This window comes from Mytilus californianus, unplaced genomic scaffold, assembly GCF_021869535.1.
Source record: "Mytilus californianus isolate M0D057914Y unplaced genomic scaffold, xbMytCali1.0.p SCAF_7, whole genome shotgun sequence".
NCBI classification, from domain to species: domain Eukaryota; kingdom Metazoa; phylum Mollusca; class Bivalvia; order Mytilida; family Mytilidae; genus Mytilus; species Mytilus californianus.
Window position 1 is genome coordinate 20,827,972 of NW_026262723.1, and position 24,722 is coordinate 20,852,693.

The 24,722-nt window shown below is 31.6% G+C and overlaps 1 protein-coding gene across 1 annotated transcript in view; it reads right to left on the reverse strand.

Annotated features, from left to right (window-relative positions):
- LOC127709897 (integrator complex subunit 1-like) overlaps window positions 1-24,722 on the reverse strand; it is a 51,465-nt gene that overhangs the window by 15,108 nt on the left and 11,635 nt on the right. Inside the window, exons 10-29 of the mRNA XM_052215581.1 lie at window positions 18,698-18,880; window positions 17,816-17,924; window positions 17,376-17,496; window positions 16,748-16,825; window positions 16,092-16,249; window positions 14,465-14,561; window positions 13,518-13,670; window positions 12,913-12,988; window positions 10,293-10,414; window positions 9,515-9,644; window positions 8,560-8,730; window positions 8,297-8,446; window positions 7,832-7,984; window positions 7,210-7,314; window positions 4,788-4,955; window positions 4,155-4,266; window positions 2,926-3,084; window positions 1,801-2,049; window positions 953-1,074; window positions 421-483 (exon numbers count right to left, since the gene is read on the reverse strand). Of these exons, the coding sequence (XP_052071541.1) occupies window positions 421-483; window positions 953-1,074; window positions 1,801-2,049; window positions 2,926-3,084; window positions 4,155-4,266; window positions 4,788-4,955; window positions 7,210-7,314; window positions 7,832-7,984; window positions 8,297-8,446; window positions 8,560-8,730; window positions 9,515-9,644; window positions 10,293-10,414; window positions 12,913-12,988; window positions 13,518-13,670; window positions 14,465-14,561; window positions 16,092-16,249; window positions 16,748-16,825; window positions 17,376-17,496; window positions 17,816-17,924; window positions 18,698-18,880 (2,679 nt within the window). The remainder of the gene's footprint in view (window positions 1-420; window positions 484-952; window positions 1,075-1,800; window positions 2,050-2,925; window positions 3,085-4,154; window positions 4,267-4,787; window positions 4,956-7,209; window positions 7,315-7,831; window positions 7,985-8,296; window positions 8,447-8,559; window positions 8,731-9,514; window positions 9,645-10,292; window positions 10,415-12,912; window positions 12,989-13,517; window positions 13,671-14,464; window positions 14,562-16,091; window positions 16,250-16,747; window positions 16,826-17,375; window positions 17,497-17,815; window positions 17,925-18,697; window positions 18,881-24,722) is intronic.

Consider the following 24,722-nt stretch of genomic DNA (forward strand, 5'->3'; position numbering starts at 1 on the left):
ACTACTTATATACTTCCCTAAATATGAAATACTTGTGAAGAATTTCAATATGTATACTGTTAGAAAGGCTGAAGAAACTGACCATATTTTTCATTACTTGATAAGACCCGGTCTATGATTCTTTGAGCTATTTCAATATCCATCTATTCCAGGTTTTCCTAAGCTATAATGAAGTAATTTTTTTCTTAATAAGGACTAAAGTCATCTTGAAAAGTATACTGTAAATTGAGAAATTATTGCATGGATTTATTATTGCAATGCTTGGAGTATGGACAAAATTGCAAAAATAATTAATAAGATTTGTTATTATTGCAATATTCACCCAGACGCATTATTCGCAATAATAAAAAACTCGCACTCATTTCTGAGTTGACAGTATTGAAATTGCAGAGCTTAAACACTGTAGGATTTTAAACTTACTGTCAGGAGTGTTTGGTAGTTTCTATGGTCATCTGGAGAACTTTTCCCACTTGAACAGTAAACCTAAAATAATAACAAAAAAAAACTGTCTTGCTCCATTACATCTTTTTCAAATCTGTCTTAATGCTTGAAAAAAGTAAATATACCAGGCTTAACATTTTATATGCCAGACATGCCCATTAGTAAATTTCTCATTGCACAATTTAAAACTCATTTATCTTATATGCTACTATATCAATTTGAGGAAAGTCCAAAATGTGCCATTCATGTATTGCAAAAAAAAATCATTTTGAAGCACTGACTTTTATTTTACAGTTGGTATATATCAAGATATTTTGTGAATATTTGGTTTAAAATAATCTTGCAGTACAATATTTTGTGAATATTTGGTATAAAATAATCTTACAGTACAATTTACCTATAAAGTTGATATAAATTAAGATATTTTGTGAATATCTGGTTTAAGATAATCTTACAGTACAATGTACCTATAAAGTTGATATAAATTAAGATATTTTGTGAATATTTGTACCTTAAACAATAGAGTTTGAATTTGTTCTTTATCCCAAGCTGCTGTAGTTTTATGTAGATGTGATTTCTGCCACCAACCACTTTGTTTTACTGATTTATCTTTCATTTCTACATCTTTAGAGGCTGTAAACACAGATAATTTATTATCTTTCATACAGTTTAACATTCATTTTTCCCATACATTTCTTATGAAAAACTAGAGACATCTAAATCCTACCTAAAACTCAAATTTTTCATTCGGTTTAACATTCATTTTTCCCAAACATTTCATTTAAAGAAAAATCCAGAGATATATTATTCTTACCTGAAAATCTAATTTTTCTTATACTGTAAAGTGGAAAATATCAAGATGGGTTTATTTTTGCTACTATCCCGATTAAGATGAAAATATTCCCACTTGAAATTTTTTCTTTTAAGGAACATCACAATAAGAGACAAGAAAAATGTGAAAACAAAATATCACAAAGATATAAAACTTAAAAGCACTAGTATTTTAAGCCAAAACCTATCTTTCTTTTTTTCATCAAGGAAATCTTTTTAGGTAATGATATTCATTTTTTATCTGCTATAGCTAATTAGTATAGAATTATTGTTTTTTTTCAAAATCTTTAAATATATGATATGAATTATGAGTTTTGATTGCCAAAAGAAGTCATTGTTAAGTGTAAAAGTTTAAAAACTTAAATGGAAATTTATTTTAAAAATATAGCTGTTTCTTCTAGGAATATCCACAACTCAGACAAATTCAATTGGCAGCAAAGTTAGTTAAAGCATAGCCATCAATTTTGGTACGGAACATTATTATACTTTTTACATTGTATTCTGAAGATGTCTTAGTACTTTACTTACCAAGATTAGTGGCTAGGTCCCCTTGCCTTAGTAACTTGTAAAAAAGTTCTCCTCCTTTGGCCCCTCTCATGTGCTGTATCTCTATCAATTGGGCCATGTATTGTTTATCTTCTACAGATTCCTCCAGTAGTCCTGGGTCAAGGGTCACTGCTTTGTCTAGACAGGCCAGTAATGAAGTCATACTCTCAACTGGTATACCAAAGGACTGGATAAATAATAAAAGTTGGCCTGGTTCTATGTCTTGTAGGGCTGTAAAGATTTAAACAAAGACACATTAAATTGATTTTTCAGTGATATCAACAATCAAGTCATTTATATATGAATTTGATTTTGAATAAAACAGCATATTCACCTAGTGAATAAAAGTGATATTCATCATGCTAAACGTCACATGCTGTTACATGTATAATTATGGTAAAAAATTTTGTATACAATTGGTTTGAGTAAATTCTTTTCATTAAACACATTTTTTCTCTTGGAATATGAAATAAAACAATTACTCTTTTGTTTCTATAAATAATTGGTTTATATGGCTTTTGAAATAATGATATTTACTTCAGCTGTTGGCCTCAGTGAATATAAGTTCTTTCAATATCAATAAAATCACATATTTACCTCATCAAAAGACAGTAATTGTACAATTTTTGTGGTGACTATGAGAATCTGAGATTAAAAAGTCTCCAAAAACTACATATATACAGACCATCACATTATTAAACAGGTTGCAATAAAGAAAACCATGAAAATTATATGCCACGAAAATATTTATTAATTCAGACGTCACTTCTCATTTTTTTAGTCTACATTTAATGTTGTTATCTATCATTAATTGATTGATTTATATACTGTTGATTGTTTTACATCCAACAGCAGATATCTCATATTCATGATGACAAAGTAATCAACCATTTGAAAAAAAAATGACGGATGAAATCAAATCACTTAGTTAAATGCATGATTCTATAATGATGAATTGAAGAAAACAGGATCACGTTAAAATACACGTGCAATCCATTACAAAATCACAACAATTAACTATAACATCAAAATGAATACAATGCAGAGAATCATGGCACAGCCAGACATGAATATGGTAATTAATGCAAGCAATACATATAAACTTACCAACATCAACTAGCTGCAGAACATGTGACCTGATCATTCTAAGTTTTAACCAATCAGGTAACAGTAAAGCTTCTTCTGATGTATCCAGCAGGAAGGCTGATGGAGGACTACCACCTTCTGGGAACCATGTATCCAGTAACTCTTTATACTGACTTTCACCTAGACATTGTACAACAGTATAATGAAAATGTGTATCTGTGAGTTTTTGCAAATTTCTTTTGCAGATAATGAATTGTTACCTTATAACATCATACCTTCAACAATTTTGGAACATATTTAAGATACCTTAGTTTAAAAGCAAATAAATGGGGAATGTGTCCATGGGACACAGATGATGCCCCCGCTTGCATATAATGTTATAAAGGGATATAACTCAAGAACTGTAGAAGTGACGCTACCCAAATTTGTACTTGATCTGAGTTTTGTGGTAATAAGCATTGTATATAAGTTTCATAACATTTGGTTGAGGCAAACTAAAGTAAGAGAACAGAATCGAAAAATTCAGCAATTTTTCCATTTGTAGAGGGCATAACTCTAGAACAGCAAAAGTGATGCCATCAAAATTCGAATTTGATCTGTGTTTTGTGGTAATAAGCATTGTGTATAAGTTTCATAATATTTGGTTGAGGCAAACTAAAGTTAGAGAACGGAAACCAATTTTGGGATGTACGTACGGACGTACAGACGGACAAGGGGAAACCTTAATGCACCCTCCGCTACGGCAGGGGCATAAAAAAGAAGGTTATTTAATACAAGATGTAGTTTTCTCTGATTATATGATTGAACCAATTTTGCATTGCAACTGGTTTTTCAAATGCAAATTCTAATCAAATTAAATTTACCTCATCTATCTGAACAATTTTGGCTTCAAAACCATATATTTCTTCTAAAAGTTCTTAATGAACTAATATTAGAACTGAACACTTCCATGAAAATTGATATAGAAATGTTCAGTGATTAATATTACAATATCAGAAAAGACTGAAATTTTTTATCAGCATTTATAACATGAAACAAACAGGTTGGCTTTGCAAGAAGAATGTATAATCTGACCTACAATGGCAATGAAGGACATATTTGGCAAAATAAGAAATTGTCTTGTACAATCAGCCTTTGTATTATTGAAATGTTGCAAATGTTCTTTAATGTACAAAAAACATGCATGCATTCCAGTAAGGTTTCAAACAAAGTGAATTTGATATCTTGATACGTCATACACAAATACTTACAGTTAGGAGGTCCATAGGTTAACAGTATAATCATAGCATGGACAACTAATATATGCATGGTTGCTGAATCTCCTTCCTTCCATTGGAGTAAAATCTGGTCCTGGGTGTTTGACTAAAAAAGTCAAGTACATACTATAACATACTATAATATTTTCTATTGATTAAAGTCTACTTTGGTAACTGTACAAGTTACATGCATTCAAATATAGAAACTACAACTGAATTCTGAGAAGAACTTTACTTTCCCTAACCTACTCAGCTATTTCTTATACTTTTAACAAGGAAATACTTTGAGTTGAAGTAAAAATAATAACATTTTTATCTGAAATTCCTTTAAGTTGCTAATTCAGGGTGCAAACATTTATTATCTATAGGGGAACTGCAAAGTAGTGTTTACTGGCCATAATTCTTCATCTGAAATTTGTTACAATAGCTGTATACTTTTCTGGGTTTTTTTCATTTGTGTTTCTTAAAGAATATCTTGAGTATAATACTTTAAAGTTCCCTTTCATCCAAAATTGATCTTGTTCTGAACCTTGCTTTCATTTCAAATTTCTACCAAGAACTGAACTAATTTATAATCATCACCGAAAAATTAGAATCTGTTATAATAGCCCAAGACATCATACATACCCATGAATATCCTTCTTTCTGTGGTTCTTTAGCTTTCTTAAGATAATTGTTATACAGACTGATCAGAGATTTGAGTGTTTGATGTGTCTCGGCAGAGTTTTCTCTCCCTTCCTCTGGTAAGATATGATTGATGATTGTATTTCTCTCCACTATAAGCTGTGCCATATCCTACAGGAAATTGTTAAACAATGTTAAGTATTAATTGAGAACAAAAATGGGGTTAATGATGATAACAATAAAACCCAAAAACAAAAAGACAGACATTTAGAAATTAGTGAACTGATATAACTGATATCAAACAAAGAAAATATTAACATCATATTGCAGGGTTTAAGCTAGGATTTTGAGGGCTTTTGTCACTTTTGCGCGAGATGAAAATCAACATTTTTTGGGGTAATAGCAAGGGACCAAAGATGTATGTATATTACTAACTATACATCTTTATCAGATTTTGAAGGACTAATTGCATGATTTGACTGATGTGTCACTTAAATATGAAGATTAGGATATAAGATCTGAAAATCTAGTTCAAAATTTACTTCAATTAGTTTCAAGGGATATTCCTGATGAACAAAAGTTGGGTTCCTTTTTTTAAAACCAGGAATCACAGTATAAATGAACTTGTTGAACTTTGTAAGACTATTACACTGCATAATTATCCTTATAAGACGTTTAAATCGATATTATGAATTAATTTCTATAAAGTTGGAACCCAGGATTTGTACAAATTCACATGGAACGATTCCAATAACTAAATTGTAAATTAATCGAGAATTGATCACGTTTACTTTCGATTTTCAAATGAAATGTAAACGGGAAGTGACAAGTAGATAATAAATTCAGAATGGATCCAGATTCATCTTCGGATGGGTTCGTGTTTAAAAAAAGGCAGGAAATTTTCATTTTTTTATTTCAATTTGCTTAGTAAGAACTATATTTGTCTCTCTCATTTATTTTGACACTAAATTTATTTCGTATTTTACGTTTTAGTGTCAATAAATTCATAGGAATACTTTCACGCATGCGCAGTAAATCGTAAAGGAAGCACGTGTTTGACTCGTTGATGATGATGGAAGTTTTTATCGTGAAAACACTTCTGAACGTTTTGAATAAAGTTCTATCTTTTTAATCGAAATTGAATGTTTGTTACTGGTACTAGAACAATTGTTATGCTTAAAACAGATTTCTACTGATTCCAGGCTTTTACTGAATGTTACAGATACTGACAATCTTGTCATGTTATAACAGTTTCTACTGATTCCAGGCTGTTACTGAATGTTACAGATACTGACAATCTTGTCATGTTATAACAGTTTCTACTGATTCCAGGCTTTTACTGAATGTTACAGATACTGACAATCTTGTCATGTTATAACAGTTTCTACTGATTCCAGGCTTTTACTGAATGTTACAGATACTGACAATCTTGTAATGTTATAACAGTTTCTACTGATTCCAGGCTAGGCTTTTACTGAATATTACAGATACTGGAAATCTTGTCAAGTTATAACAGTTTCTACTGATTCCAGGCTTTTACTGAATGTTACAGATACTGACAATCTTGTCAAGTTATAACATCAAAGATGACGAAAATACGATCATCTGACGAAACTACGACAAACGAACTGCAAGTTATGATCGTTTTAGAAATATTGAAATTAAAAAGCGAATTGTCCGGGGGAAAACAATTTTGTTCAAATGACGAAACTACGACAAGCGAACTGCAAAATCTGGTCGTTGGCCTTGAGAAGCATTGAAATTAAAATGCAGACTGACTAATTTTACTGGGGAAAATAATTAACCGGATTAGTGACCCATCCGATGGCGATAAGCGGATTAGCTGTAATCACAACTTTATAACACCTGTTGTAAATGTTAATTAGCTGAGGGTCATAAACTTGTTAGAAACATGTAGACAGGTAGAATTATAGTATTTTCATGCTAAAATATTTTTAAACTTCCCAAATTTAAGTGACGAAATTGATTTGAAATACTTTCGTCATTTTGAAAACAGTTTCGTAAATTACGAAAGTGACGAGCGCTTGCAAAATCACTGCATATTGAGCTTTGAATCATCAAATGTCTAGAAAGTTCAGGCAATAAAAGGCACTTAGAAATCAGTGTTCTATCATATCATTCCCTTTTAAGGGTAAAATGGATTCTTTTTTTTTTTTAAATACTTTGTATTTGATAAACAGTTGTAATTATAAGATAAATAACACAATTTTCTTCATTTAAATGAAAAGTCTCACAAATGAAATGCAGTAAAAATCTAGACCTATATTCTGCTATTTTACAATCCAAGATGGCGGAAGACATCCAACCTTCCTTAATTTTAAAATGACCTCAAAGTAGACTATCAAAATGATGAAGTAACCAGCAATTTGATTGGTTACCGGCTTCATAAGAAAAGAGCACTTACCACGACAACATCATCTAACTGATGGAGAGTCTGATCCTGGGACTGTGTAGACAGGAATATAATGTAAGAACTAATCAGAGATGGATCCGTCTCTATCTGACAAGCCTACAAAATAAAAAAATATTTAATCAGTTAGTTTAATTATGTCATCATGTTAATTTTTTTAGAAAGTTATTAAAGAATTCTTTTGATCAATTGAACAGATAAAGGTATTATGTGGCAGTACAATTTTGTACATTAATCTACACAAGCAAACAAATATTAACTATTTGTTTGCTGGTTTATTTGAGCATCACTGATGAGTCTTTTATAGACAAAAAGTAAGTCCAAGCCTGGTATCTTTGGTGAGTATTTTTTCCTGATCTAAATTTAACGATTGACGTGAAATGAAAATAAATTTTGTTAACGTCGATCCGGATTGTGTCATTATCGCCGCCATCTTGTTTACATTGGTTACGAAAAGAAGTTCAGTCAACGTTGTCTATCGAAAAATACGTCAAGAACAACTACAAGAAGTCCTCTCAACCAATCATATCAACGTATTCCCTAATATGCAAATCATATAAGAATTATTTTGGAATATTTGGAAACATAGATGAATTTGACTGGTGAAAATAAATACTTGTCTAATGGCAACACATATTTGTTCTTTGACTTGGGTGAAGACTGGAATTTGGGGTAGGTCTGTAAGGAGCCAGCTGTGTTTTGATTGGTTGGTATAATCTATATCTATCATTTCCTCCATTGGTTTCTGTGACAACACCATCCATAGTCCCTGAAATAACAATTACATGAAAATATAGGGTGAATTGTATTCATATAAGACAAGGTAAAAATACAGGTTTCCCCCTTTGCCTTGTTATGTATATTGTAATGTAGTTTTTTATCCTCAAGTTTAAATTTCACAATTTCCAAGGCCATATCTGTTTGCAAGTGTTAATTTTCAGGTTTTTGCCCCTGATTCTAATCTTCAAATTGACACCAGGGATATTTTTCTCGATTTCAACCTTAAATTAAAATCAGCGAAATAAAAAACTTCTCAAGAAAATTCCCACCTTTTCAGCAGTTTTGTCCAGCTGTAACTTACCTTTATAGCCAGTAATCTATTGGATGGTTGCTGTGACGACAACCTCTTCAGGAAGTAGTCTAGAACTTGTCCTGCTGTTTCTTCCTGGTCAGAATCTCCGTGTACCAAGTTTTGTAGATGTTTTAATAACTGCTCCTTTTTCTTCATTTTCTGTAACAAAATGTAGAAAATTAGATTTAACATGCCAAAATATTACAATAATACAATGGTCTAATCTATTTTTGTTTTACTCGTATTCAATCAATCCAATAATTTCTATTTACCTGTCTTCTTTTATGTTTTTCGACATGCGATGACTCTTCATCTGGATCAAACATGGACGATTCTGAATCTTGTAAGAGAAACTCACACAAACACTGTACGGGTAAAACTTGTAGTGAACCTTCATTCCCATCAACTAACTCTGCCAACCATGGCATAGACTTAGATGTACCCTGGAAAACGAATCAAGAGATTACACTTACTGATGAACGTTAACAAAGGTCCATATGAAACATTTATCACTTATAACACAGAATTGTATAGCTACAAAGTATATTCACTAATTACTGTAAATTCAGAAAGTATTGCGAGGTTTTTATTATTGCGAATAATGCTAATTGGTGAGTAAAGCAATAATAAGTACTCGCATTCTGATATCTGATACATATACCTGTATGCAGATTTTCTTGAAATCGCAATAATTAATCTCGCATTCTTGTCTATTCTTCAATAATCGCAATAATAAATTCTCGCAATAATTTCTGAATTTACAGTACTGCAAATACACAAATTTCGAATTAAATTTGCAGTACTGTAAATTCAGAAATTATTGTGAGAATTTATTATTACGATTGCAAATTTAATTCGAAATTGGTGTATTTGCTTTCTAAAAAGTACTGCAAACCCATAACACTCACAAACTCTTATTTTTTTGTATCCTTCAAGCACCAATTGAAACCTTTTCTGGAATAGTCATTAAAAACAATAACACAAATATTGATCTTTTAAAAGATGTCATATGTGTACATGCCAGAAATCATTAGAAAAATTTCACTATAATTATGCATAAACTGCAACATATGACTTTTAAACATAAACTTTGCTTTAAAGATTTGTCCCCTTCAAAAACAGGATATGCTCACTTTTTCCCCAATAAATCTAATCCGTTTAATAACAAAAATGTGAATATATCTTTTCTTTCAGTAAGTTATGTAAATAAGTCATATTGTGCTTTACCTGTCTCTGAATGATATCTAACAAAAAGTCAGGCTGTCTGCTTCTACACAATCTCTGACCAATGTGCAAGGTATCGTTGATGGTCTTAATCTGTTCTAAAACTGAAGTTGGGGGTTTCCTGGCTGTTCCACTATTGATGAAAAAAGGGGAATTAATGCAAATATCTGATTTTGTTTTATTATGCACAGAAAATATTTAAAAGAAGATAAAATATCTTAAAAAAAAATTTTTCTTTATATTCATATCAAGTATAAACTTTGAAATCATAACGGTTCTCAAGATATAGAGCGGACATGATCTTTACCATAGGACATGGGGTTGTCAACTAAAACCAAAGTTTTTGACCTTGACCTTAGACCTAGGAAGTTGTACATACATTATGACACACCCTTTGGTGTTGGTTAATATACATATCAAGTATAAAGTTTGAAATCATAACGGGCGGACACGATCTTTACCATAGGACATGGGGTTGTCAACTAAAACCAAAGTTTTTGACCTTGACCTTAGACCTAGGAAGTTGAACATACATTATGACACACCCTCTGGTGTTGGTTAATATACATGTCAAGTATAAACTTTGAATTCATAACGGTTCTCTAGATATAGAGCGGACACGATTTGTTACGGACGGACGGACGGACAGACTGATCACTATAGGGCGGCCGCCATTCGGTTTTTTGTCTTTGTTCCTTTGGTCAAGTAGTTATTGTATGTTGTTTTTCAAATTGCTCTCTTAGTGTGTTTTTATCATTTTTATCAAAAAGTTAAGACTTACTTAGGGTCCATGGAGGTCAGCTGTGCTATCAACAGACTGTTAGCCTCTGTAATGGTCACTTTACTTGCAGCAGCTAAATGGCTTTCAAATTCTAATATCTGTTGCTTTTCTTGTTCTCCAATCTAAATGGGAAAATATGACAAATTAATTCAACAACGTATTTTCAACGTTTAAAATCTTGTTAAAGTAATAACTTTGCAAAAATCAATTTCTACAATTATTTTGAAATGGTATACTTTACAATTAGGTCATTAAATAATTTCTCAGGAAAACACAAATGCCGCTGGTTTTTCCAATTCTCATGATTTTTTTTTTAAGTCTACAGGCTAAATCCATGAATAATAGGTTAGTTGAAACATAAAGTGACCTTTTTTCTGTAATTAACTATCATACACAAACTTGATAACCTGAGGATAGGATACATGTTTTTGCTTATTAAGCCTAAGTGATGTTATAAGTGAGATTTTCAGATTTTAAGGGCTATTCCATTAAAATGTATGTGGGAGGGTAGGAAAGGACTTTCAAAATATCCCTACAACCAAGAACCATTTTTTAGATAATTTTGCATAATGGTAATAGACGCATACTGGAAAAAGACCCATGACCTACATTCAATAATTAAACTTCTCTTCCTACCCTCCCACATATATTTTAATGGAATAGCCCTAAGCAAAAATGTGCAAATTTCAGGAACATTTTGGTGAATTACATTAATACACATAACACAAGTGTTGTCCTAAAAATATTTTCTCCTTAGCTGCACAAGAATGTACAAGTTGTCACGCTAGAATACCCCCACTCATAATTCACAGCATCAGCAAACAGGAAATAGGTTTCCTACAGAACCAGAAAGCTCTGAGAAGTTATAACTTATCATTTTCACGCTGATAACAAAATATAAAATCATTTTGTTCAGTAGTACTGGAGAAATTTGTGACGAAATAAATTTCATTCAACATATTAAAAATATTATTTTGACAAACAGACAGATGGACAGGGTGATTGCAATATAGCCCACACTTTTAGAGTTAGGGTAAAAAAATTGACTGGTTAAATGAAAAAAAATAAATTTGGAATACCTTGAGTCCTGAAGATTTCAAACTGACAGAAAGAAAGACAGGAGTAACACTTTATTCCAAAGCCAACGAGTAGTGGGGGAATAACATACATTCCAAATGACAGGAGTAACACTTTATTCCAAAGCCAACGAGTAGTGGGGGAATAACATACATTCCAAATGACAGGAGTAACACTTTATTCCCAAGCCAACGAGTAGTGGGGGAATAACATACATTCCAAATGACAGGAGTAACACTTTATTCCCAAGCCAACGAGTAGTGGGGGAATAACATACATTCCAAATGACAGGAGAAACACTTTATTCCAAAGCCAACGAGTAGTGGGGGAATAACATACATTCCAAAAGACAGGAGAAACACTTTATTCCAAAGCCAACGAGTAGTGGGGGAATAACATACATTCCAAATGACAGGAGTAACACTTTATTCCCAAGCCAACGAGTAGTGGGGGAATAAAATACATTCCAAATGACAGGAGTAACACTTTATTCCCAAGCCAATGAGTAGTGGGGGAATAACATACATTCCAAAAGACAGGAGTAACACTTTATTCCAAAGCCAACGAGTATTGGGGGAATAACATACATTCCAAATGACAGGAGTAACACTTTATTCCAAAGCAAACGAGGAGTGGGGGAATAACATACATTCCAAATGACAGGAGTAACACTTTATTCCAAAGCCAACGAGTAGTGGAGGAATAACATACATTCCAAAAGACAGGAGTAACACTTTATTCCAAAGCCAACGAGTATTGGGGGAATAACATACATTCCAAATGACAGGAGTAACACTTTATTCCAAAGCAAACGAGTAGTGAGGGAATAACATACATTCCAAATGACAGGAGTAACACTTTATTCCAAAGCCAACGAGAAGTGAGTATAACATACATTCCAAATGACATGAGTAACACTTTATTCCAAAGCCAACGAGTAGTGGGGGAATAACATACATTCCAAATGACAGGAGTAACACTTTATTCCAAAGCCAACGAGTAGTGGGGGAATAACATACATTCCAAATCATTCCAAAAGACAGGAGTAACACTTTATTCCCAAGCCAACGAGTAGTGGGGGAATAAAATACATTCCAAAAGACAGGAGTAACACTTTATTCCAAAGCCAACGAGTAGTGGGGGAATAACATACATTCCAAATGACAGGAGTAACACTTTATTCCCAAGCCAACGAGTAGTGGGGGAATAACATACATTCCAAATGACAGGAGTAACACTTTATTCCCAAGCCAACGAGTAGTGGGGGAATAACATACATTCCAAATGACAGGAGTAACACTTTATTCCCAAGCCAACGAGTAGTGGGGGAATAACATACATTCCAAATGACAGGAGTAACACTTTATTCCCAAGACACAGGGTAGTGGAGGAATAAAATACATTCCAAATGACAGGAGTCAAACATCAGTGTTGATGGTTAGAACCTACAACTACAAATGACTTTATCACATAACAATGCAACATAGCTATTGTTAAAGACTAGATATCCTTTGGTTTCTGTCCATTTACTTATATTACTAACCTGTCTTTCTTGATCTATGATATCATTGACTGTTTTATCCTCCACTACTGAGGTTGGCGGTGGAAAAACATAATTTCTGTAAAATGTATATAGAAAATATAAATTCTTTCCTGATAACCATTTTAAATCCAGAAAAATTAAGTTATTTATTACACATAGGATACAAAATGCCAGATTAATTACCCAGTATTGTGATTTCAGGAAATACTACATACAGATAACCCTTAGGAAATTTTAAATGCTAATTTTTAAGAAATCTATCATGTCACAATTTTTGCAATAATAAAACATATCACAAATTTTTGAATTTACAGTATTTGTATAATTAGATTAATTAACAAGAATGTGTCCATAGTACACGGATGCCCCACTCGCACTATCATTTTCTATGTTCAGTGGACCGTAAAATTGGGGTTTTTAATCCCATGCTCCTCTTTCAAAGGACCTTTCTGAAATGCAAAGTTTGCATCAAAATTGTGTTTAAATTCCTTTTCTAAGGAAGACTTGTTTTGCTTGTAAATCTTCTATTTTCATTTCTTCATATTCAATATTCTGTCTTAAATATGAATAAACTAATAAATAATGCTAAAAAGTATCATACTAACTTTGTCATAACCATTTCCATCATACACTTGAGTGTTGGATAATTTTCCCACGATGTCAGACCAAATGTGCGTGGATTGAAGGCAGACAGAACCAGTAAAATAACCCAGGATTTCCAGTATAGGTTAGATATAGCTAATGTTGGTGGTTTGTATCTGCAAAGTAAAATCAGTAATTAGAATTTGAATCATTTTCATTCATGATTTTGATTTTATCTCTTCCATTTACAGCATTAACCAGTCTAAAATCACAAAATTCCTTTTAAATAAATAAAAACACTTACATTTAAAGCAAATCCATTTGCATATGTCTTCCATCTAAGCACACTTCCAATGCCATCATGCAAAATTTGTTCAATCGGATCATTTAAACCCAAATCAACAAACATAAAAAAAATAAATGAAGAATGGGTTGCAAATTCAGCAATTTTTCCATTCATAAAGGGACATTACTCAAGAACATCGAAATTGATGCAACCCAAATTCAAACTATAGATGTGTTTTGTGGTAATAAGCATTGTGTAAAAGTTTTATAGCATTTGGTTGAGGCAAACTTTAGTTAGAGAACGGAAACTAATTTTGGGACATACAACAGACGTATGGACCAATGTACAGACAGACAAGTGTAAAACTTAATCCACCTCCGCCACGGCACGGCATAAAAAGACAGTGTGACAAAGAGAGGAGCAATAACAAGATACATGTATATCCGAAACACCTAAGATCATTCCTGGTTTTTGGTTGGATTCATGGTGGTCAGTCTTTAGATTTCTATGTAGTACTTTGTGGACTCAACGTATGGCTTTTCTTCATTTTTTTGTTTTTTTGCCATGGTAGAAGTTTATATTCGACTTATGAATTGTGAATGTCCCTTTGGTATCTTCCGCCTCTTTTTTTTATATATCCCCTACGTAAAGAAACCTTTTGAAGAGGAATAATGATTATCTTACCCCTTAGGTAATGATATATCTACTGGGTGCCTATATGAACACAGATTCAGTAAGGCATCAATTAACTCCAGTCTTTCCATCTGTAAAACTACTTGACCTAAAACAAAACAATACAGACTTAGTAATGACCTTTGAAATATTTTTATTGAAATATTATGAACTTATCATTCCTTAAACTGATGTTTATAGTCAAAGTTGATGTCTCATTGTAAAAATATTGTAAGTATAAATAAGAAGATGTGGTATGAGTGCCAATGAGACAAACTATTTATTCAAGTCACAATGTGTAAAAAGTAAGACTTGTTTTAAAGTTATGTCTTGAACTGCTTTTACAATCTATTACTAAAATGCTAGATATTTATCTAAATATGATATATGAGATAAATACATTTTCCAATAGTTTCCACTTTGTGTCAAGTTGGAAAAATGGCAGAAAACAACAATATGAAACAAGAAATGATTGTAACAGGATGCTGTTACGAAGTCTCCAAAACGAAGCTCCCATAATTCGTAATTTCCAGGGTTGCCTGACATTGGGCAAAGTCCAGTGAAAATTGGTTTGGTCCAGTAAAGTTATATGTATCAGTGATGCCTGGGGACTAACCCTGTATATCATTCAAATCATCTTGGCATGACAAACCAAAATATATGGTTTAGGGGCGGGGATCTCGACCATTTACAAGATATTAGAACTTTCTCAAATGGCAGGGGGTGGGGATGACCCCTGGGGACTAACCCTGTATATCATTCAAACCATCTTAGCATGACAAACCAGAATATATATGGTTTAGGGATGGGGATCTTGACCACTTACAAGATATTAGAACTTTCTAAAATGGCAGGGGGTGGGGGTGACCCCTGGGGACTAACCCTGTATTTCATTTGATTTGCTTTATCATGACAAACCAGAATATATATGGTTTAGGGGTGGGGATCTCGACCATTTACAAGATATTAGAACTTTCTCAAATGGCAGGGGGTGGGGATGACCCCTGGAGACTAACCCTGTATATCATTCAAACCATCTTAGCATGACAAACCAGAATATATATGATTTAGGGGTGGGGATCTTGACCACTTACAAGATATTAGAACTTTCTTAAATGGCAGGGGGTGGGGGTGACCCCTGGGGACTAACCCTGTATTTCATTTAATGAGCTTTATTATTTAGAACATTTTCAATTAAATTAAAAAGATTGTGTCTATCACAAACGGTTTTCAATTTATAATCATATGAAAATTTAAAAAAATAAAATCCCATAGGGTTCTATAGTAAAACCCTCTTTTCTTTTTGCCCCTCAAAGTACCCCTTTATAAACCCCATTGCACAAACAAAACCCTGATTGCACCACTAGACATGTTAGTCTAGCATATTGTGAAACCCTAAGTTAATCTGACAAGCGGTTTTGGAGAACAGGTGTGGACAAGTTCAAATTTAAAAGCGGCGGAAGAGGAAGAGGAAGAAGAAGAAGAAGAAGAAGAAGAAGAAGAGAAGAAGAATAATAATAATAATAATAATAATAAGAACTGAGCAAAAACAATAAGTCTTCCCAAACTTCGTTTGGGAGACTTAATTACAGTATATAAATTTTCCTTGTATATAATTCTGATTAAAACAAATACTGACCATCTAAACTTAGATATGCAGCCCTTTTAATCAATTGGTCTGCCAGGTCCACAGCATCTGCAGGTCCAAGAGGAAGGTCTGGAGATAGTCCTATAACTAATACTCTCATCAATGTATCTTCTAATACAGGCACTTCTGCTGCCAACCTCATAAACAAACTGTAAAGTATGATCTGTCACTGTGACTTTAGGATGAAGAACCATGATAAAAGTGCTGTTCCTTTGCTATTTGGTTTGTCATGTGTGTATAGGAAATTTCTTGTCATGAAGAAATACACAAAACCCCCATTTTCCATTATAATTTCAAGTTAACAATTGAACCTTTTGATCCAAATATGATGGAGGAATAAATTTAGTCTATGTTTTGACATTGTAGTTTTGTCTTCTTTTTTTCGGCAGGGTTATTGTTTCTATAGCGATAAGAGGCGACTGTCATGATTGAAGCTTTTGCAATACAGTTCTGTAAACTAACTAGGTTCATGAGCGATTTATTTACCTAGCTTTTATAAGTAGAAAAATAAAGCAAATATGTATTCTTGTGAATTGTTTTTAAAATGTTGAACTTGGATATTCCCTTATACATAATTACATCAACAAGAGCATAAAATATTGTTTATTATCTCCCCTTTAAAAATCTTAATGAATAAATTGTCTTACGTTCTATCAACATCTGGTGGCCAGTTGTCTTTGTTATGATATTGTTCTACATTCTCCATAAACAGTACTTTGTGTAGACTGAAATCAAAATTTTAAAAAATGCAGCAAAGACAAAAATCATGTTCAGCCAACTAACATCTTAATCCATTGGAAAATTTGAATGTAAATAGACTATTTACTAAACATGAAATGACAAAATTTGGGTAAAAAAACATAATTTGACATAAATTTGAAATAGTTCACATGATAATGAACATGTGTACTAAGTTCAAAGTTGATGTGACCACAACTTCATGGTAAACTGCCTTGAACCCAAGCTATAACTTAATACAGGACTGAAGGATGAACAGACAAAAGACATATAAACATAAAGCCCTTACTATCGTAGGCAGGGCGTTATTTATTATTGTGATTGTTGAACAATGGACAAAAATGTGAGATTGATAATGGTGATTTCAGGAAATGTAACATACAAACAATGCTATCAAATAGAAAATGTAAATTTTTATTTTTGTGAAACCTATTCTGTCGCAACCTCCCTTTAATAAAAGCATCGTAAAAAATTCCGAAGTTCACAGATTTTAAGTTTGTTAAATTTTATATAATATTTGGTTAAATGAAGACTCACCAGTGAACATATTCTGCTGGTTTGATTTCCATGAACTTTGGTAAGACTGTATGTAACCACCAAACAGCATCTCTCTGTATAACTGAAATCTGGTCTCGGAAAGTGTGCAAGGCTTCTAAATCTACAAAAATCAGCAAAAAATAATATTAATCTGGTCTCGGAAGGTGTGCAAGGCATCCAAATCTACAAAAATCACCAAAAAATAATATTAACAATTTTTAAACACTTTTGTTTCTCACAAATTTTACATACATCAATAATAGTTTTCAGTTCTAAAAAACTATTTTCTTGGCTAAGAAATATTAAAAAAAAATTATATTATTAATAAGAGAATTTGCCAACATAATTATTTTTATTATTCAAATTTCTGAATAATAGAAAAACTCTCTTAAAAAATCTTGAAAATTCAACATCTTCCAATCCATAAATCAAGTGAATACCTTTCTTTTCTGACTTGACAGATGGCACAGCTGTTTCCCTGATGGTTGGAGTAATGCCCAGGAACACAGTCAGTGCTACTATATCTGCTACAGAGGATGCATATCTCTCCTATATAAACATAATAATACAGTTACGTCAACATATTAATACACATGAATGTTATGGTTATTTTCACATCAATAAACATGCTAATATTAACTGGAAACAAATATACAAATTTCTAAGAAAGGGGTTGGAAGTGTCCAATCCTTATTTTCAAAACATGATTAAGTAAAGTCTGGAATAGCACAATAGCTTAACATAAGTTCTGTTCACGAAAACTTGCAGTGTCAAGTGCAATTTTGAACTCTCAGAAATTAAAACATATGTATTTACAGTTTCCTTCGATTTCCCTAAACAAGATACTGATATTTATAATTATGACTAATCTAAAGACTTTAAATCTATTGATCTACACAAAGATCCTACAATCCATCATATTTACTATGTTCATTGAAGTACTGTAAATTCAGAAATGTTTGCATGCATTTATGATTATGTATGCAAGGATTATTTTCACTGATTCATCAATCATGTTAAATAGGCGAAAATATCACCTGTGTGAATAGTTTGTACAATCACCAATACTGATCTGAAGGGCACATGTATTGCTCCCCTGTGCAAAATGTTTATGCATTAGAATTGCGAAAATAGCAACAAGGGAAAATATCCAAATTTATAGAATTGAAATATCAAAAATATTTCCATTTCCAATCTAAAAATGTCTATAGTACAAATGTTTTATTGTTATCACAACACTGATGAATTATAAAGTTTACACTTGTCCATATATATAAATTTAATACCCTGTTCTGAAATAAAACAGATCCTTATTTTAATACCTTAAATGCAGGTTCCATATCTGAAAACTTTGGTTCATTTCTCTCTTGCATGAGTCCCAAACAAAAGGCTGAGAAATGGACATCATGTCGTAGGTTTCTTGCAATCTCTCGTAACAATGCCCTCACAGCTCGTAGATAGTCATCCTTGTTGGCTAGTAAGTCTTGGAAAATTTCTGCTAAAATCTACAAATAAATCAAATATACTTGTATCACTATACTGTCTGCACTCAAAAAAATCATTGATGATTGGAAGAATTGAAACTTGAATTACCTCAAAAAAGGATACCTTATAATACTACAAGTATATTGTATATCTCCTCTTTAAAATGTAAGACAGGAATAATATTCTGAGGTATCTTCCTCTACTATGTAAAGTTTAACCGATATAAGTCTAGCTGGTTAGAAAGAGTTGTATTGAAGTAAGTAAATATGATCATCTCCCCTTTAAGATGTGGGACAGGGATTTTATATGAATTTGGTTAAATATACTTACCATGAAATTATATTTATATTATATAGAATATGTTTGCTTTCACAACATGTTCTCATCGCAATTAACTAGGTGATTAAAAATTACATCCATAAGATGTACTCACCTACGTCATAATTTACCTGTGTAACATATAGTAACTTTAGTTTTAATTTTTGCGTTCAGGTGAACACATGTTTCTCGTCGACAAGGATTTTTAACAGTCTACTGTTAAAAATCCTTATGTTTTATAAAAGACATTATTTATTTTTGGAATATCGTTTTACGATTAATTTAATGTTTATACAGCTCGCTTGTCAAGTTTCTGATATGCACGTTTCGTCAACATTACTGATTACGAGTCTGTAACGACGACCTAGAAATTAACTTTTGTTTAGCCGCCATTTTCAAACATTAAGTCCGGTGCGAGGAAAGGCAGAACTTTCTGTCAAAATCGGACTTGTTACGTAAGTGCTCCGTTTTTTAAAAATAAACGGATGTTTTAATTCTTCTTCCACGCTGACCGAATTTTAGCTGTTTAGAGCAATTTATGAAACGGGTCAAATGGAAAGTTCGTATGAGTTGATTGTTTACAGTCTGTACACGAGACGGAATAAACACATCACTATATTACAATCAGAATAGGTATTTTGACCAGATCTGATTATTTTTATGTGGATAACGTCCTTATGGGAGTGTAGACCACTATTGTCACTAGCACCTTAAGTGGTTCAATAAATTTAAATCAGAATAGGGAATTTGCCCATATCCGATTGTTTTATTTGGATAACGTTCCATACAGGGAGCGTAGACCAACATTGATACTATTAAAAGTTGATAAGATAAATCATAATCAGAATAGGGCATTTGCCCAGAACTGATTATGTTTATTTGGTTAACCTTCCATTTAGGGAACATAGACCATATTTATTGAAAATAAAAAGAGGTTGATGCAACACAAATAAAATTAGAAAAGGGATTTTGCCCAAGTCTATTTGATTATAAATGTTGACATCGTTTCATCCAGGAAACATAGGAACTAGAACAACATGCATGATTTTGGATCTGTAAGTTGCATGCATTCTACAATACAGGTTTGATCTTATCTAAAAATCATAATTATTAATTGATTGCACATTGATATTAAGGGAGCATAGATCATTATTGGAAATAAAAACTTCAGTATTTGACGTACTGAAATAAAATCAATTTGAATTAGAATAGTGAATTTTAGTCCAGGTCTATTTGATTGTTGTAGACATCGTTCCATCTAGGTAACGTAGGTCTACCTTTATTGTATTTAAAACAACCTGCAAGCACAAGCAGGTTGCATATTTTGTACAACACACATTTTGATGTTAGCTAATTTTTGGTTGCACATTGATTTTTGTGATGAACCAACAGTTCAGCCATTTATATATATACTCATATTGATAATATATTGAAAGAGTGTCTGGAAATGGTCAAGACAGATAAAAACACTGAAATAGTACAGAGTTATTTAGTACTTACAAATGTGTATGTAGTTTTAACATGTCAATACACAAATTTTTTAATTATGTCCAGATTTAATCAGGACAGTAAATTCTCAGAAGCCTGAAATATTTTCTCAGAGCAGGAAATTGCTGTAAATTTTTTCTTTACTGATAAATTATTCTCTTACAGATGTTAGGAAAATACTAATATATTGAGTCAGTAAGAATGGAACACCGTTCTAAAACCTGTTGATAGCTTGTGACAACTCATATTATCAATTTTTAAATTTCAAGGTCAGTTTATTACTGACAAGAAGAACATTAATATTTTCAGTATGTAATGCTATGACCAATTGGTTGTTTGTCTGCATTAATGAAACATGGACTTTTATATGTTTTTAAGTAAACATTAGATTGTCTCTTGGATTAAGAAGAGTTTAGGGGATGCCATTATGGTGCATTTCACAAAGACTTGATTCAGGGATATGGCTTATATTTTGATTACATAAATCAGAGTGTACATTGCCAATGCATATAACATAGTATATACTTGTGCTATTTTGCGTTAAGTACACAAAAAGGTGATAACATAAGACTTAGGGGTATTTTTTTACCCTCACTATATGAGAATCACTGTCAAATAATACATGTATCTTCCAATCATGAAAGGGAGAGATTTTTGGAAGCTCTTTAATAGATAGAAAATTATGTCTCTACGTCTTAAGTTTTCAAAGCAATGACAACAAGTTTGGCAAGATTCTGCTGTAAGGGATTCATTCATTGGGTCTGTTTTCAATCTTAATGTGAGATTGGTAGTTAAAACAGCTAATCAAACTGCTACAAGTTTTTCCTTGAGTTTATATTGAATCAGAAAGCTGAACTATAGAGGACTCAAAGATACTGATATATAAAAAAACAAGATTATCATAAGATTTTTTTTTTTGACAATTTAGTTTAAGAATAAAGGCATATCATATAGATTGTGCAAAAATTAGATATAATTAGTAAAATATTAATAAATAAATAAAGAAAATTTAAAGCATTGTGGATGCAAGATTCATTAAAAATGCTAGACATAGACGTGGAGATTGGAGTAGTTTACATGATTTAGAAATGAACTATCTAATACATCTCTTTATATAAAGCTTCTTTTTAGCCAGTCTTTACAAGATGCAGAAAAAAAAAAGAAAAAAAAAAGGGTTACATTATACCAATATATATATATATATATTTCAATTGGTTCTCAAATTTTAGCACCTGTAGAAGCAGTTAATCTAAGAGCAAAATACACGAAAAGCAGTTTATTTAAAAGACTGATTAATAGTTAGCAAATAACATTCAATAGTCTGTTTGTACATGGAAGTAAAATGCAATATGATAATTCCATGATTATAAGTGCAACACATTTGTAAATATCTAAATTTAAAATGTCACTGTTTATTTTTATTTTTGTTCATTATTAACAAAGAGTACAAAAAAAAAATCTAGTCTTGTCAAAGTCAAGTTGTGACTTTAATATCTACATGTAGGAAGGTTTCCAAATAGATTGGGTGCGATTTAATCCCAAAATTGATGGTATTCACTATTCAATATTCATAATGACCAGACAATTATCTAACAATATTTCTTAGTCCTTTTTCTGCAGAACTTTGCAGAAATAATATTAAATATCTAGCATTGAGTTAGTATTTTATGCAAGAATATACTAGACAAAATTAAAATGTGTTTATTAACAGTTAGTTTGAATTTTGATTCAATACTGTTTTGAAAGATGTGATTATACAAATCCCATTTATTTTGTTTTGTCAAATCTGTGGACAAATGCAAAATTCTCCTGAGTGACTTAGTTTAACCAAATAAAATTGAGAATGGAAATGGGGAATGTGTCAAAGAGACAACAACCCGACCATAGAACAGACAACAGCAGAAGGTCACCAACAGGTCTTCAATGCAGCGAGAAATTCCCGCACCCGGAGGCGTCCTTCAGCCGGCCTGAAATGACTGGGTTGAAGTCACAAAAATGCTACCAAAAGTGTTTTGATTGGTATATATGGAACCATATCAGAATGTATAGAATTCAGACAAGGTGAACTAAGAGAGAAATAAAATGAGCATTTCTGATTGTGAAACCATTTCTGAAACAACTAAGAACACTTATCAAAAGTAAGTTAGTACAAGTGTTTTCCATATGGTCAAACATGTGTTTTCTTTAAATATATGTATAGAGCTAAATTTGACATGTTGCATGTTAGTATTTCTGATTGCGAAATATTCTCTGAAACAAATAAAAACAATTGTCAAGAGCAACAGTTCAAGAGTTGTTCAATATGTCAAACTTTTGTTTCTTTAAATTTGGAACTGTACATGGCAATTTATAATTTATAATCAATCGTGCCTAAAGGTTCACATTTTAGACAGTATACCATTGTGAGATATTAATTAGAAATATCAAAACAACATTGACAGACAGATTTTTCATAGTTGGAGAAAATCATCTGTCAGCATTCTTTTTGGCTTATTAGGACAACAGTTTTGGCTTGCTCAACATCCAAATATTCTGTAGAAGCATTATGATACTATTGGAAAACATGTATACTTAAACATTTCCACTGATTTGTCCAATTCTGTATTTTTACAATTAAGTAGTCTAATACGAAACATAAAGGTAATGTTTGTTCGTTGTTGAACTGGTAGACATTGTATTCAAAGGTTCTACCACTCATAGAAATTTCTATCAGACTTTAGTCGGTTAGGAAAACTATCATGCCATTCCTATAATGCAGGACTTCTCTTGACAAAAATATTTTCATTCTAAATCTATTAGATATTAAAAAGAGTAGTATATCTAGAAGAATAAGTACTCAAGGAGACTATAACTTCAAAAAAGTTTATAGATTGATCCAGATTTAGCATAATCATGAAACAATTTTTGTTTGAGTCTTTATTATACTTTGTTGGTATTAAGGACACTGATTTACAAAGTATATTTTAATTGATTATAATTCTTTGACAATTTAGCAGAAAGGAATTTATTTATGAAAGATATTGATAATGATCAGGTTATCAAAAGGTGACAGCAATCATATATTCTCTGTTTTTTATATTAAAACTATAGAGAAAACAATGAAAAGTTAGAGAGAAGCTATTATTGTTTTCAAATAAACTAAAGTTTTGAAAACTAATATTTCAAAGTTGAAAAGTAAATGATACTAAGGTTGGATTAGTTCTTGTCGATTTGTACAAGCAATAAGAACAACCTATTCACAAGAAAAAATAAAAAAAATAAATGCTTATTTACTGTTGCAATAATATTACAACACATTTAACTCATAATGAAGGAGCTTTAATGAAATAATTTCTATACTGGCCTGCAGATTATTTATTCAAGTCTATTTTTGCATACTTTTATTTATGCAATCTGAAGAGTTTTGCCATTGATACATATAGTTATACAGCATAGCTTTATTGTGTAATAAATTTAAATTTAGTCATTACGGTTTTGACTAAGATCTGTATTTACAAAATTTAGTGGAGTTATTTTTTAACAATTTTGACATAGTTTTTAAATGTTGGAAATTGTATATGTGTGAGAGAATTTATCCTCCACCAAAATAAAATACTGCTTGTTAATCAGTAAATATTCTATATAATATAAATGTAATTTCATGGTAAGTATATTTAACCAAATTCATATAAAATGGTTATTTTTGAAATCTCAAGAAGAGATTTTATATGAATTTATAAGGTTAAATATACTTACCACAATCCACCACCACCCCTAGAATAAATTCAGTTTTTTGTTCACACAATTGTAATTATTCAATTAAACGACAAATTAAAACTAAAGTTACTATATGTTACACAGGTAAATTATGACGTAGGTGAGTACATCTTATGGATGTAATTTTTAATCACCTAGTTAATTGCGATGAGAACATGTTGTGAAAGCAAACATATTCTATATAATATAAATGTAATTTCATGGTAAGTATATTTAACCTTATAAATTCATATAAAATCTCTTCTTGAGATTTCAAAAATAACTACTTTATTCCTTTATGCACAGCTTGAAGTAGTGTTC